General features: G+C 49.6%; 1 protein-coding gene across 3 annotated transcripts in view; it reads right to left on the bottom strand.

The window, feature by feature from the left end:
• The window catches only part of ASB5 (ankyrin repeat and SOCS box containing 5), a 57244-nt gene extending 53359 nt beyond the window's left edge, over window positions 1-3885 (bottom strand). Inside the window, exon 1 of one of the 3 annotated variants that reach the window (XM_059685800.1) lies at window positions 3731-3885. In XM_059685800.1, the coding sequence (XP_059541783.1) occupies window positions 3731-3769 (39 nt within the window). In that variant the 5' untranslated portion in view covers window positions 3770-3885. Of the gene's footprint in view, window positions 1-3725 lie in introns of all 3 variants that reach the window. The other 2 variants (XM_059685797.1, XM_059685799.1) reach the window with 2 other exon arrangements.
• Window positions 3886-15105: the final 11220 nt, after the last annotated feature.

Raw genomic sequence — 15105 nt, 5'->3', positions numbered from 1 at the left:
TGTCTAATTTTAAAGATGAAGAATTTGGCTTTAGACAGCTTTAGTGGCCTACAGAGTTCCTATGAGCAATTGCACTATTGGAACACAGTTCTAGCTCTAAAATACATGCTCAAGTCACTGCTCATCCTCTCTACTTGTCAGCACTTACTGAAGAAGCACATGCATCGAGAATAAGACAGCCACACAGATCCCCCTTTTCTCTCTCTCTCTCTCTCTCTCTCTCTCTCTCTCTCTCTCTCTCTCTCTCTCTTTCACACACACACACACACAGGGATCAGTCTGAGGCTGTATTTAATTGGGTACCTAAATGAGTGCCTAAAGTCTGGAATCCTGTGTGTGCTCCAGAAATAGACAAAAAGGAAAGGGGATGTGCGTGACTGGGCTAATACTTTTGGATTCTTCAAAGCTAAGAGTTGATGAGTGACTCCCATAGGAACAACAGACAGGAAGGAGACAGAGGGGTCAAAATACAGAGTGGTTGAGAGTTAGTACATTAAAAACAACAAGTGTTCAAACCACGATCAAATGATTGAGTAAGAAGAAGAAGAAGAATGAGGATAAAAAATAGAATATTAGATCTGGTCGAAGTAGTTCATGGGTAATTTCCAACTAAGTATTCTAATAAGATAATGGAGTGGATGAGGCAAGATAGTAAGAAGCTAGGAAAATTCCTTGACAAGTGGAATAAGGAAAACAGAAAAAAGTAATTAAACAAGGTCACACAGTTTGAACAATTTACAGCCAGCTAATGAATCACAAGGTTTGGTCTTCCCTAACCAGGACCCTAAGGGCGGAAATTTTGCAAATTGCAGACCATCCAGGGCAGAAAGGCCTCGGCACCAGTCCCTCCTCCCCGACTTTCTTGATGAAATCCTTTAAAAATGAAACTAACGGGAAGATAACCCCTGGCCCCTCTATACGCACATTTTGATGAATCAGCATCCTGAAGAACACATCTAGGAAGCGAATGACTATTCTGGTATGATTCTGCCCTAAGATCTCCTCTACGCTCCCCACCAGTCAAAGGAAGACAAAAAGTCTCAAGACAAAAGACCCACGTGTGCTCTCCCTAGAGCACGCCCATGCCTCATATCTCTGCTCTCTTTCTCCTAAACTCAAAAGGTCCCCACTAGACTTGCAACCAGGGGAGCAGCTGGCAGCAGCAGTGCATCCCAGGCTCACCCCCTGAACCTGTCTCCAAGGCCCGCTTTTTCTCTGACTTTCTCTCTCCTGTTGCTTCTTCTACCTTAAGCCCTTTCTTCGGGTTCACTGTCCCCAGCTTTAATAATCACACTCTCAAAAACGTGTGCTGTGAAATCTTTCCTGCACGATGCCAAGAACCCACACACTACTGGCCAGCCCCAGACAGACCGGCTCCAGGCCCAGACCCCATCTGGTAACATGGCAAGCATAAGAGCAGTGAAGGGTGATCCTAAAAGTGACTCCCAAATGAAAAAGGTTCCGTGGCTTCCTCCTCCTGTCGCCTTTCTAAGTATTAGCTCTGCTCCTCTCCACCACATGGGTGTCAGAGGGGGGTTCTGAGGCCCCCCCGGGACTCCCAACCATTCTCTGCCCACAGCTCTTGCCCACCTCCCTTTCACATCCCAGGTGACTATCCTACGTAAATTGGCATTTTTGAGTGTGTGCTTCAGAGACATAAGTTCATGTCATTCGGATGAGGAATAGGATAATGACTCTCAAATGTGGCCATATTAGTCTTTAAATTCTCACAGAAGAGAGCATCTCGTTTCCAGAGATTACAGGGCGCACCTGTTTTGCCTTAGCTACAGTATAGATCCAAGTCATTAGACTGAAAATGTCCATGGGACATGATAAACATTGCCTGTTTCTAGTGTTTTCCAGTTGATAAATCTTAGCGTATTTTTAAAAATAATTTTACTGACTTTTAGAGAGAGAGGAAGGGAGAGAGAGAAAGAGAGAGAGAGAGATCAATGAGAGAGAGGAACATTGATAAGCTGCCTCCTACCCACTGGAGATCAAGCCCACAACCTGGGCATGTCCCCTGACTGGGAATTGAACCAGCAACCTTTTGGTGCATGGGACCAGGGCTAGCATAAGTATTTTTATGTAGAGGAAATATAGTCACTCCATTGAAATGACCACTTCCTTTTTATTTTATTTACAATATGATCCCTTATTTTCTGGTAGAAATCTAAAGGCTCTAATTGACATTTTTATTCCTATTATTTTTTTTAAAAAAAGCCTTCAGAACTACAGGCCTGCACTTGGAACAGCGAGGTTGCTAATGTTCCCTGCAGTGGCAGCCATCTGCCCAGCCCCCGACAGGGGCTCGAGGGGGACTGAAATGCAGGCCGTGCACACTAAGGGCTATTCGCTGGTGCTGCTGAAGGTCAGTGACAGCTGATGAAATGAAAAGGGAAACATTATGCAGGTTGTTTTTGAAGGGTAAGAGCTCACTGCTGTGCTGTTATAACCCTCCTTCTTTCTTATTTTGTGAAATCTCATGAGGAAAACAGGAAGGCAGATGAGGCTCTCGGCTGGTTAGAACACCTGGAGCCTCCCATGCTTGGGCTGCATAGGGATTTGAAGTAAAAACAGAAACGTTTGCACTGTAACTTGAAACCCTTGCAGGGAATTAACAGCCGAATTTGCCTTATTCCATTCAGCAGAGGCTATAGATGCTGTTTAATTAGCTTAACTTCACCGACTCAGAAACTGCTCAGGGAAACAGACAGCAGACGCTTGGCAAAGGCCAAGCGGAGAGCCTGGTCGTGGCTCCGTTATGGGCGTGAGGCTGTGATGTCCGCTCCCAGACAACGGGCTCCCACAGAGCACAGGTGTGGATGCCCCGGTCCTGTCAGGTGTCCTTCCTCATGGATGAAGAATACACGCCCATGGCGACTGTCATCATCCCAACAGCTATTCTCTGCAATGGCAGCCGGGGTGAGAGGGATTCCTTCTGCTTGACCGGACCACCTGGGGGCTCATTCTTGCTTCTGGCATCCAGCCACGCTTCCAATATAACGGAGCGAGAGAGTAATTGGCGCCAGCATTATGATAATCAGTAAGGAAAGCAAGTAGCACCGAGGTGTCATTTACTCAGATGACATCCAGGCTTGTTGGGGGGAAAGTGACGGGCTTTCTCCCACACTCAGCACAGGTTCCATCCTATGAACTGAGGCACGTTACAGACCATCGACTATGGCCCACCCTCACTCGAACCTGCCTTCAGTTCAGCTGGTCTCAGTCACCCACGTGCAGCCCGGGGAAAGGTGTCTGAAAGCTGGAGTTCGACATATTTGAAAGTTTCAAAAACAGAGTCCATTTGAAAATGAACACCTTCCTAGTATTTCTCAGGTGCCAACACTGTTCTAGATGCTGTATCAATGACAGGGACATCCTTTTTTTTTTCTTTTTTAATCCAGCGCTTTTTTTAGAGGATCATCTCTCATCCATCCCCAGTCTATGTACTTGACCTCCTGGCTCCAGAAAAGGACAACGAGGCAATGCCAGCTGCCTCTGGACTTCTGCGGGAGGCCTGGGAAAGATGCTCTTACTCAGCAGGGAAGTTAGGACAGACGCGCCAGCCTACAGGTGCCGGAGCCAGCCTCGTCAGCGAGGCCACAGCTTGCCTGGGAACTGAGCTGATGTGAAGTAACACAAAGTAATAAATTCCTCTGTTGGCCCATCAAGGTGTGAGGATGACAGTGATAACAGCGGTAAGATATACGACAGAGCCTCACCTTACCTTGTCGTCATTGCCAGCATCACGCCTTACATGCATCATCACTGCTGGCGGTCCAGGTGGCTGAGTCGTCGTCCCTGGGAGGCTGCAGACACCCAGCCACCGTATTCACATTCCAGCAGCTGGAGGAACGAGGGACATGGAGCCAGGCCCCTCCCTGTAAGGATTGAGATCAGAAATGACACCGGTCACTTCCATGGACGTGCCATTGCTAAAGCCCAGCCATAGGGCCACACCTACAGTGTGACAAGGGGGTTTCCAGCCACCTTGGTCACCTGCTCTCTTTCTTGTCACTGAAGCAGCTTCACGGCATTCCCTCCATGTGCCGAGCCGGCACGGCCATACCATACTCAGCCCCACGTTGGGCGCCATATGTGCCGCGCCAGCTCAGCCAGGTTCGGTGAGCCTGAGAGGGGCAGTGAAGGTTGGAGAAAAGACAGACAAGAGAAGAAAGCTGAGTCTGGGTGGGATGCTGTCCTCTCTGATGGAGAGCTAGCAACAGAGCCACAGACTACAAGCCGAGTCTTTATTTTATAGCAGATTTCACGAGGCAAAGTAAGGGCATGGTCAAGATGTTTACAACATTCCCGTGGGTTTCAATTCTACTCAATTACGTGCACCTGAACTCTATCGAGCCCACATTACTCAGCCACATGGGACCACAGGTTCGGGCCATAGGTTCAGCTTACAACCACAGCCTTTGGCTCTAATTGTGCTGGGAGGGCTTTGCCCGACAGGCTGGGACTTGCACGTGGCTTTGTCACGAGAGGACCGTGCCCTCTCATTAGTCCGAGGCTTGAACCTGTCCAAACGCTGAAGCCACTCCCACACCTCCAGGCCTCCCTGACCCTGCAGTTGGCTACACGTGCTCTTCACAACCTCCTCTCCCTTCTCGGCACTGGCTACAGCTGAGGGTCATGTTTTCCGGTCTGAAGCCTGTCTCCTGCCCTGGGCTGAGCCATGGGCTCTGGGATGAGTGCTGTCCCCTGCCGTCTACCTGGTAGACGACATGCAACGGCTCACGCAGGGCTTGGCACACAGGAGGCTCCTTGATAAACCGTGGCTGTCAGGAAGGTGATGCTAAGAAGCCCCTCATCTCCTGGAGAAAGCTGCAGGGCCACGAGGCCCCGGGGAGGGAAGGGAGCTGGGGTCACCTCCTCTCCGTGGCCTTACGTTTTTGTCATTTACTGCGTCACTTCAGCTACATCCAGCAGCTGGTGTGGAGCTTTGGCATGGCCTCCAGTTTGAATACTGGGTCACTTACTGCTTTAGCTTAGTCTGAAAAGGAGGGGTTGGGGCAGAGCTGCCTTCACAGATCAGGCACAGCTACAGCTTCCCTGGCGGTGTGGCCCCCCCAGGGTAGGGCTGGCAGGAGAAGACCACAGGAGGCCCCAGTCCCTGCTGTCACATTATTTGCAGGAGCAATGTCCTCCCAAACCCGGAGACCTGGACCTCTCACCGCAGAGGGCAGCCTGCTCACCCCAGCTCCCCTCATAGGCCTCCCAAGGGCAAGCTTCCCATGCTGGCTTTCCACTCGTCCCTCACTGCCCGCCCCCGCCTTCCCGGCACTCTTTGACTTCAGGTAAAGGACATAATGGAAATAATTAACAGGTGTCTATCTACAGCTCATCTTTAAGACTCTCTCACCTTCCACGCTGCAATGTCCTCAAGTCTCTTGCTGTCTCCTGGTCTCACTGTGTTTTCCTATTACCTGAGCCATTCATTTTTTATGAACTTTACCTCAGTGCTCGGTTCTGACTACATGTGATTATTACATAAAAGCTTGGGGGCGGGGGAAGGTCTAGCCGTGACATTGATAGCAGGTGCAGGTCTTTCAATACCTGTTTAGTAGCAGCGTTTGCCTTAGCAATGGCGCTACGGATGGCTTTCCCATGGTGCATGCCTGCTCTACTCCAGGAGCTACCACGGGTGGTTTGTATGAAGCCGGCAGCAGATGCATTTAATCAGTGGGTCAGGCCTACGCTGCAGGCTGCTCTGTGATCTAGGGCAGCGATTTGCAGGAACTTTTCAAACACGCAGTACCTGACTATGCAGTCAGAGCACTGACCTCCTTTCCCTTAATCAGATACGAAAATGACAATGGCCAACACATTGAGCCGTCCAGTGTGAATGAACCAAAATTATGCCAATTTTTCTTGTCAGATTGGTGGAAATTCTATTTCATGGTGTGTAGCAGAATTTTAGGAATTAGTGTGTGTGCCACGAGGTGAAAAAGGTTGAAAATCGCTGTTCTAAAGAACGAGTCATTGGAATGGCTCAGAAACAGAAAATTCTTTAAATTTGAAATTTTTAAAATTATCGTTTGCATTTAGATAGCATTCCTTCATGAATATAACTTAAATATTATACACACAAATAGACTGAAGAGAAATTTAAAATTTTGATAAAGTCCACAGAATTGGAGAGTTAAAGACAACTCAGTTTTTATTTGTATGAGAGGATGTTTTAGTTTTGTAATTATCCTTCTATTAAAAAAAGGGTCCATTCACATCACAAAATCATGGCTATTTTGTTTTAAATAGAAAAGAAATAGGCATTCAATGGCAGTCCTCCCACTCCCCACACTTCTCCCTGTGACCCTTTGGCCATGACACCTGACACCCACCCCCTCCCCTTCTCCCCCTTCCCCTGCCACTTGCAGATCCAATTCTACAGCTGGTCCCTCAGCCCTGACTGCTGTAAGGAAGATTGCTAACAGCATCCACACCCCTGAGCTCTGGCGACCAGCAGTTAATCAAAGACCCCTCATCGGGATCTGGGAGCATCCTTAGTGACTTCTGAGTAGCCACGTGTGCCCCCAAATTGCAATATTCCCACCCCATTATCATCCGCACCTAGACAGGATTGCAAGTCCGCGGAGGTCTCCACCGCTATGTGCAGCCTCATTATCCAGCACAGGACCCGGCAGCGTTGCCTGAGTACCATGGTGCCTGGCGCCTGCAGGGACACCTCGTCCTGCTCAATGCCCCAGTAGTGCCGCTCCTGTAGTTCCCAAACATGCTTCCTCCTTAGAACCAGGAAACCGCCCAGTGAGTACGCGTAACATGTCAAGGTTATGTGGCCAGAAAAGCCGACCTTAGAGAAAAAATTTGCCAAGAATTATTTCTGTTAGAATGACTGTAAACATCAAACAATTCTACATCTCCATCACCTGCATATTTTGTTCCAGTAATTCTCTCCCCACACATTTAAATAACTTTTAACACATGCTACACACATAAGAAGTAATTCCTTTCTTAAAAACACAGACCCTAGGCTAGGTAGGGGAATGTCCAGTTCACTCTGTGGACCAAAGACAATGCGGATCCGCCCCTCTGCGTCCACGGCCATGCCCATGCTCAGCGGAGACGGAAAGAAGAGACGCGGCTGCAGGCTGCCGAAGGGCTTGCTCTTCCTCCGTCTTCATTTTCATTCCAGAGAAGGAACACGTGATCTGCTCGCTGCTTTCTTCCTGGGATCTTTCCGGCAAGAACCACTCCATGTCAGGAATCACCAGGGATCTTTCCCTGCAAAGTTACAGAAATGACCTGCCGGGAGCCGGTCCATCCTTGCTGTTTCAAGGGACCTGGCATATATGGCATACGGTTCTTAATATGTTTGCTCACCTTCTTGGCGCTGTGTTTTAACCAAGGTCTCCTCTCCGAGAAAGGTTGAATCCCCAGGTAGGGATTTTCCCCTGAAGTTAGGGAGGGAATAAAACCCCTCAACTAAGTGCCAGGCGGGTAATTAATCCCTTTAACTACGAACAATCATGCTTAAACTACATAATCTTTTCTCCCTGGAATGGAGATAAGAAACGCCCTAACCTTTGTAATAGAGATTGATAGGATTGAATCAACTGGTATAAATACAGTTGTAACAAGACAGAAAGACTCAGAACTCAGAACACAGAATTTAGAACACAGAACTAGAGACAGAAGAACTTCGCTGGAGAGAGCATGCCGGAGGATCCTGGAGAGGGACTGGCCTCAGAGCCTAGAGACAGAGCCTAGCGGGAGAACATGGCAAGGGATCCTGGACTGAACCTGACTACAGAGATTGGCAGGAGAACCTGACTGGAACCTGGACACTGAACCTGACTGGAGAGCCTGGACAGAACCTGGCTGGAGAACCTAGCGAGGGAACATGGCTACAGAACCTCGCTGGAGATCCGAAGCAGAACCTCTCTGGAGATCCAGACCAGAACTTGGCTGGAGATCCTGGCTGGAGATCCTGGCTAGGCTGCTGATCAACTGAACGCTGTCTCCGTGTCATTCCTTCTTCGCCGACTCCGTCCATGCCTTTGGGGACCCCTGGACCCGCTGGGGTTGGACCCCGGCAATGACCAGCTGCTAAATACGGCCACTTACAGTCAGACGTGCCTCCTATGAATGAGCCAGGCAAGGCAGAGCGGCGCCTGCGGGCGTGAGTAAGTCCGGCCTCAGGGGCTGCGGTTGCCTGACTCACAGCTGCCCCGGGAACGCTCCGGGAAGGTCGGCAGCCTTTACGGTGAACCCGCGCGCAGAGCCAGGCTGTCTGGGCATCTGTCACGGAGCTCGGGCCAAGTCACGCGTCCCTCACGTCTCCACCTGCCCCGACAATGTCGTGTACACAGGCATGACCGGCTCCCGCAGGGGGACGCACGATGAGAACACGGCAGCAGGGTCTGTGCCTCGAGGGTTTCAGTCGTATATTCCAGTCACCTGAGTGGGGCGTTCAACTTCCTTCCACGCGAAGCGTGATCGTGCGAAAACCCTGGAACACATTCACAGACAGGCAGCTCCTCACTGTCTCCTCCCATGAGGTTCAGGGTCAAGGGAGCTCTCCCAGGTCACTTTCCAAGGGCTCTCCTCCCCGCAGGAGGGCTCCACCTTCCTGACCGGATCTCACCAAAGGACTCAGCTCCTGGTGCTACCACGCGGGGAGTTAGGATTCCAGCGTATGAATCTGTGGGAGTGTCACAAACATCCAGTCCATAGCATGGAGGTGGAGAGAAAAATTACACTCCACTTCCAAAGATACAGAAAATGCCTGTGAAAAGAACTTAACACGCATCTGGCCTGTGCGGCTTAGTGGTTAAGTGTTAACCATGCACCAAGAGGTTGCCTGTTTGATTCCAGGTCAGGGTGCATGCCTGAGTTGTGGGCTCGATCCCCGGTGGGGGGTGTGCAGGAGGTAGCAGATCGATGTCTCACCTCTCCATAAATAGGCATTGATGGATATTTCCTTAATATCAATATGATATATATATATATATCATATCATATATATCATATCATATCATATCATATTATATATAGATCATATCATATCATTTATATATCAAAAATCTATACTAATAAAAGAGAAAAATGGTAATTGGCATACGACGATACCCTTTTCATTGGCTAATCAGGGCTATATGCAAATTAACTGCCAACTAAGATTGGCAGTTAACTGCCAACAAGATGGCGGTTAATTTGCATATGTAGGCACAATGCAGGGAGGCGAAAGGGAAAGCAGGAAGAAGCCCCCTGCCACTGACAGTGATCAGAAACCCAGGGGGGAGCTAAGAGCTGGGGGGCAGGGCAAAGGCGGCCCTGGGGCCGCCTTTGCCCTGCCCCCCAGCCATGATCGGAGAATCAGGTGCCTTTGCCGCCCTGGCCAGTGATAGCAGGAAGTAGGGGTGGAGCCAGCGATGGGAGCTGGGCACGGTCGAAGCTGGCAGTCCCGGGAGCTAGGGGTCCCTTGCCTGGGCCTAAAGCGAAGCCCACGATCGCGGGGCCGCTGCAGCTGTGGGTCCCCGCTGCCTGGGCCGGACGCCTATGCCAGAGGCGTCAGGCCTGGGCAATGGGCCGATCCTGTGATTGGAGGGTGATGGGGGTCAACGCCTGAGGGCTCCCAGTATGTGAGAGGGGGCAGGCTGGGCTGAGGGACACTCCCCCCCACACACCCAGTGCACGAATTTTGTGCACCAGGCCCCTAGTATATATATACACATACACACACACACACACCCTCAAAACCAGCATCTTATTCGATGGAGAAATAAAAGGAACTTTCCTGTTAAATTCAGGAATAAGAAAAGGATGCCATTTACCTACATTATTATTGAGCATTATGTTAGAAATGTTGGCCACTGCAATGAACAAAATAAAACTATCAGAAATATAAGCACTGGAAAGAAAAAGGTAAATGTCCTCTAATGTACATTATATGGTTAGTACCTAAAAAATCCAAATGAAAACGGAGAAATACAATAGAATAAGAGAATTCCCTTGACCCTATTCTGCTCTTACCATCAACTTATATGTGTTTACCTCCTCTCAGTCACTCAGGTTAAAACCAATAGCATGATGATTACTAGAGGGGAAGGAGTATGAGAAGGTAGAAGAAGGTAAAAGGAGATAAATGGTGACGGAAGGAGACTTGACTTGGGGTGCTGAATACATAATACAGTATACAGATGATGGAGTCTAGGACTGCACACCTGAAACCTATATAACATTACTAACCAATGTCACCAAAAAAATTATTTTTCGATAAAAAAGTAAAAAAACATACACACAATAAAAAACATACAATAAAAAAACATACACACAATAAAAAAAAAACCCTATCATATTGTGGAAAAGTAGGATACAAAATTGTATAATTCCAAATATGTTAAAAATCAGTGTGATGGAGTAAAAAGAGACTTCTCCACCTGCCCCCCCACCGCCCCCCCCCCCCCCCACACACACCCAGTCCTACCTGACTTCCAAGCAATTTAAGCAATGTGCTTTTCGGTCAAGTTAAAAAAAAACCATCGTGTCACAACAATACTGACTTTATTTGTGCTTTCACAATCCACTCTCCTCCTTATTTTGCAGACCCTACCCTTATCAAAGGAATCCTTAATCATAGAGAGTTTGACTCTGAAATGTCAGATCAGTCTTCCTTTTCCACTTACCCACTAGATATAACTTACAAAAATGGCCAGTTTGTTTACTATGTAATTTCCTGTGACATAAAGTCCGGGCTCCTTGGCTGACATTTCTACAGCAGTCCCTTACTTTACCTTTCCAGTCTCATTTCTGCCTAATCCCTTATACTTACACTAGAGGCCCAGTGCACAAATTTGTGCACAGGTGGAGTCTGGCTGGCCTGCCCCATGGGGGCTGATCAGGGCTGGGCCAGGGAGGGGGAGGGGCCGCGGGCAGTTGGCCAACCAGCCCCGCTCCTGATCGGGGTATGGGGGGGGCCAATTGGGGGCTGGGCTGAGAGGGGCTGCAGGAGGTTCGGGGGGGGGGGGTGATTGGGGCCCTGATCGGGCAGTTGGCAGTATGCATCACAGCGACCGGTCATTCTGGTCATTCCGGTCACTTGGCTTTTATATATATACTAGAGGCCCAGTGCACAAAAATTTGTGCACTGGCTGTGGGGGCGGGGGGGTGTCCCTCAGCCCCACTTGTGCCCTCTCACAGTCTGGGACCCCTCGGGAGAAAACAACCTGCTGGCTTAGGCCCACTCCCGGGTGGCAGAGGGCAGGCCCAATCGCTAGGTGCCTGCCCCGCAGCTCCTGGTCAGGCTCAGAGCAGGGCCGATTGGGAAGTTGGGGCGCCGCCCCTGTCATGCACAGAGCAGGGTGGATCAGGAGGTTGCGATGCCACCCTCAGTCATGCTCAAGGTAGTGCCGATTGGGGGGTTGGGGCGCCGCCCTGTCACACTCAAGGCAGGGTCGATGGGGAGGTTGCGGCACCCCCCACCCCCGTCACGCACAGAGCAGGGTGGATCAGGGGGTTGTGGTGCCACCCCTGTCACATACAGAGCCAGCCGATCAGGGGGTTGGGGCGCTGCCCCCTGTCACGCACAGAGCAGGGCCCATCAGGGGGGTTGGGGCTCTGTACCCTGTCACGCACAGAGCAGGGCCAATCAGGAGGTTGCGATGCCACCCTCAGTCATGCTCAGGGTAGGGCCGATTGGGGGGTTGGGGCGCCGCCCCATCACACTCAAGGCAGGGCCAATCAGGGGGTTGGGGCACTCCCCCGTCACACTCAGGGCAGGGCCCATAGGGAGGTAGCGGCTCCACCCCGTCACACACAGCAGGGCCCATGGGGGTTTGGGGCGCCGCACCCTGTCACACACAGAGCAGGGTCGATCAGGGTGTTGGGGAGCTCCCCCCTATCAGGCACAGAGCAGGGCTGATCAGGGGGTTGGGGCGCCTTCCCCTGTCACAAACAGAGCAGGGTGGATAGGGAGGTTGTGGCCCTGCCCCCTGTCACACACAGAGCTGCAGGGCGATCAGGGGGTTTGGGCGCTGCCCCCTGTCACGCTGCTCCAGGGGCTAGGAGGCCTCGCTGCTCCGCTGATCCCGGTGCTGGGAGGCATATTACCCTTTTACTATATAGGATAGAGGCCCGGTGCACGGGTGGGGGCCGGCTGGTTTGCCCTGAAGGGTGTCCCGGATCAGGGTGGGGGTCCCGCTTGGGTGCCTGGCCAGCCTGGGTGAGGGGATGACGGCTGTTTGCAGCTGGTCACACCCCCTTCAGGGTGGGGGTCCTCACTGGGGTGCCTGGCCAGCCTGGGTGAGGGGATGATGGCTGTTTGCAGCTGGTCACACCCCCTTCAGGGTGGGGGTCCCCACTGGGATGCCTGGCCAGTCTGGGTGAAGGGCTGAGGGCCGTTTTCAGGCTGGCGGGTGACTGAAGCTCCCAACCTCTCCTTTTTTCCTTTTTTTTTAATTCTGGGATTTATTTACCTTCTATGGCTGTCACTGGAGCTGAGAGCCGGCTTTAGCTGTGAGACCTCGGCTGCTGAAAGCAGGTTTCTGGGCTTTGTTTACCTTCTGTATTTGAAACTTTGTTGCGACTCCAGCTCTGAGATCCCGGCTGGCTGAAAGCAGGTTTCTGGAGTTTGTTTAACGTCTATATTTGTAACAATGTTTCTTAGAGAGCAGCTCAGAGCCCAGCAGCAGCAGGCGGGGAACCTTGGCTTCCTCCGTCACTGGAGCGCAAGCCTCCTCTTCGCCTCAGTTGCCTGGCTGCCGGCCGCCATCTTGGTTGGCCGTTAATTTGCATATCACCCTGATTAGCCAATGGGAAGGGTAGCGAAGTTACGGCTAATTACCATGTTTCTCTTTTATTAGATAGGATATATATATCTATATGCCAGGGTCCAGCCCCAGCGGTCCAGGGGTTCCCAAAGGTGTGGATGGCGTTGGCGAAGAATGAAGGACATGGAGACAGTGTTCAGATGATCAGCATAGTCAAGTTCTTTTTTATTGTCCTGTCACAGCTGTATTTATACTATTTGATTCTATAAGCATGCCTCTATAGTTACATCATGGTATGTTTTGGATCCTCCTTTGACCTTTTACAGTTTCGTGTTTTATGTTTACAGTTTCTTATCTGACCGTTGCTAAAAATCTTATTTCTATTTAGCTCTGCTGATTTTAATCTTATCTATGGTCTGTTTCTATATTCTATTCTAAAGGTTAGTCTCTGTGTTCCATTATAAGGGCTAGTTTGTTATTTCTAAGGTTACTATTCTATTGCTCCACTGTTAAGCTATAAGGAAAAAACTGAAGGTTTTCCTATTCTATGGCCTAAGTAAAGGTTATGTAGCTTAAGCGTGATTGTTCTTAGCTATGGTGATTAACTACCTGCCTGGCAGTTAGTTTAAGTCTTTCTGCTTGCATAGCTTGCCTAAGATTTTTAGATAAGGAGCCTGCCTACATTGTTTGCAGCGGTATTTCTTTAACTGTTTGACAGTTGTCCTTTTAGCCTTACTGGTGGTCTTCCTTGGGACTGCCCTGCATCAGTGGGTTTTTAGAGGTCTAGGCTTTGGTACTTTCTCTGGTGGGTAGACTCCTGGGGGATGGGGCCTAGCAAGTCCTAAATTTATTGCTAACAGTCTTAGTCTAAGTTCCTCATAAGAGGTACACAGTACTTCTGTAACACTAGGGGGTTTTACTGATTTATTCCCTTCCCTAGTCCCGATAATCCCTAACTCCAGGGAAACATTCCCAGCTGGGGAAACAACCTTTCCCGAGGAGGTGGCCCTGGTAAGAACACATAGCGCTAAGAAGGGGAGCAAACATATTACAAACAGTATGCCATATACGCCAGGTCCCTTGGAACATATGCTGTGCAGAAGTTTCTTCCCTGCAGCAACTGTGTCAAGCTGCAAGGATGGAACGGCTTCCGGCATATATAGATATATATAGATAGATAGATAGATAGATAGATAGATAGATAGATAGATAGATATAGATATAGATATATATAGTTATAGATACAGATATAGTTTAGCTGGACCACACTACTGGGTATCTCTTCCATACCCATACTGCCTCTTTTGGAATACTCTCCCTGGACATCCACATCTGTAACAATGAGCATCCTTTAACTCACCCCATAAGAGTACCTAACCCACGCTGTTCAGGCTCTGTGTTAAATATTTCACAGACACTGCTTGGTCCCACATCGCCACAGATGTAAATTCTTCCTCTGAAGTCCACAGCACTCTGTAACCTCCTTGGTATGTATGCTTTCATTTTGTGTATTTTATCAACTCTACTAGATTATAAGTTCCATGAGGGTAGAAAGTTATTGTTATACGTCTATCATTAGCAACACGGCAGGCATTCAATAAACAGTTGTCTTATTGAACAAGCAGTGGCTGGCGGAAGACAAAAATTTTTTTAAACTCAACTAAGGTTCTCTCCATTTTGCATTACTGGCTCTATTCCCACTTGACAGGGGTGTTCCCTTATTAGTGCTGTACTCTCAAAACTAGAGCCGGCACACAGTAGGCGCTCAGTAATAATCCCCACTGCAAGGCTGTATGACATTGAATAATGAATAATGCAAAGAAGCAAGGGCTCATTAATGGATGACAGAAGCCAGCACCGGGGTCAGACCACCATTTCCCAGTTTGTACCTATCATGTTCTAGGCCAGCTGTTCTTAACGAACCTCTTTTGGTTTATTAAAATTTAAAATAATCTGTGCAGATTTCCGTCGCCTCTCAATTCTTTTATGACCAAAACCCACAGCTGTGAAAGAAGGAGTCTGCAGACCCTCTATTTAAGGCCAAAGGTTGGCACAGTCAGAGCCTGACCCCCCCCCCCCCACACCCCCCCGCCCAGGGCCAGCGAGCCCGGATGCCTGGGCCGGCAGGTGTGGCTCAGCAGCTGGGTTTCCACCCAGGAGCCAAGAGGCGCAGGTTCAACTCCAGGTCACAGCACAAGCCCCAGCTGCAGGCTCCATCCCCAGCAGGGAGTGTGCAGGTGGCAGCCAAATGCTGATGGTCCTCTCTCGTGGACGTTTCTATTTTTTTCCCTTCCTCTAAAAATCAATAAAAAACATTTTGAAAAATAAGTACTGATGCCTTGCTGATCTTAGATTCTCACACAAG

Source organism: Myotis daubentonii, chromosome 2, assembly GCF_963259705.1.
Source record: "Myotis daubentonii chromosome 2, mMyoDau2.1, whole genome shotgun sequence".
NCBI classification, from domain to species: Eukaryota; Metazoa; Chordata; class Mammalia; order Chiroptera; family Vespertilionidae; genus Myotis; species Myotis daubentonii.
This window is presented reverse-complemented; position numbering and strand designations above follow the sequence as displayed.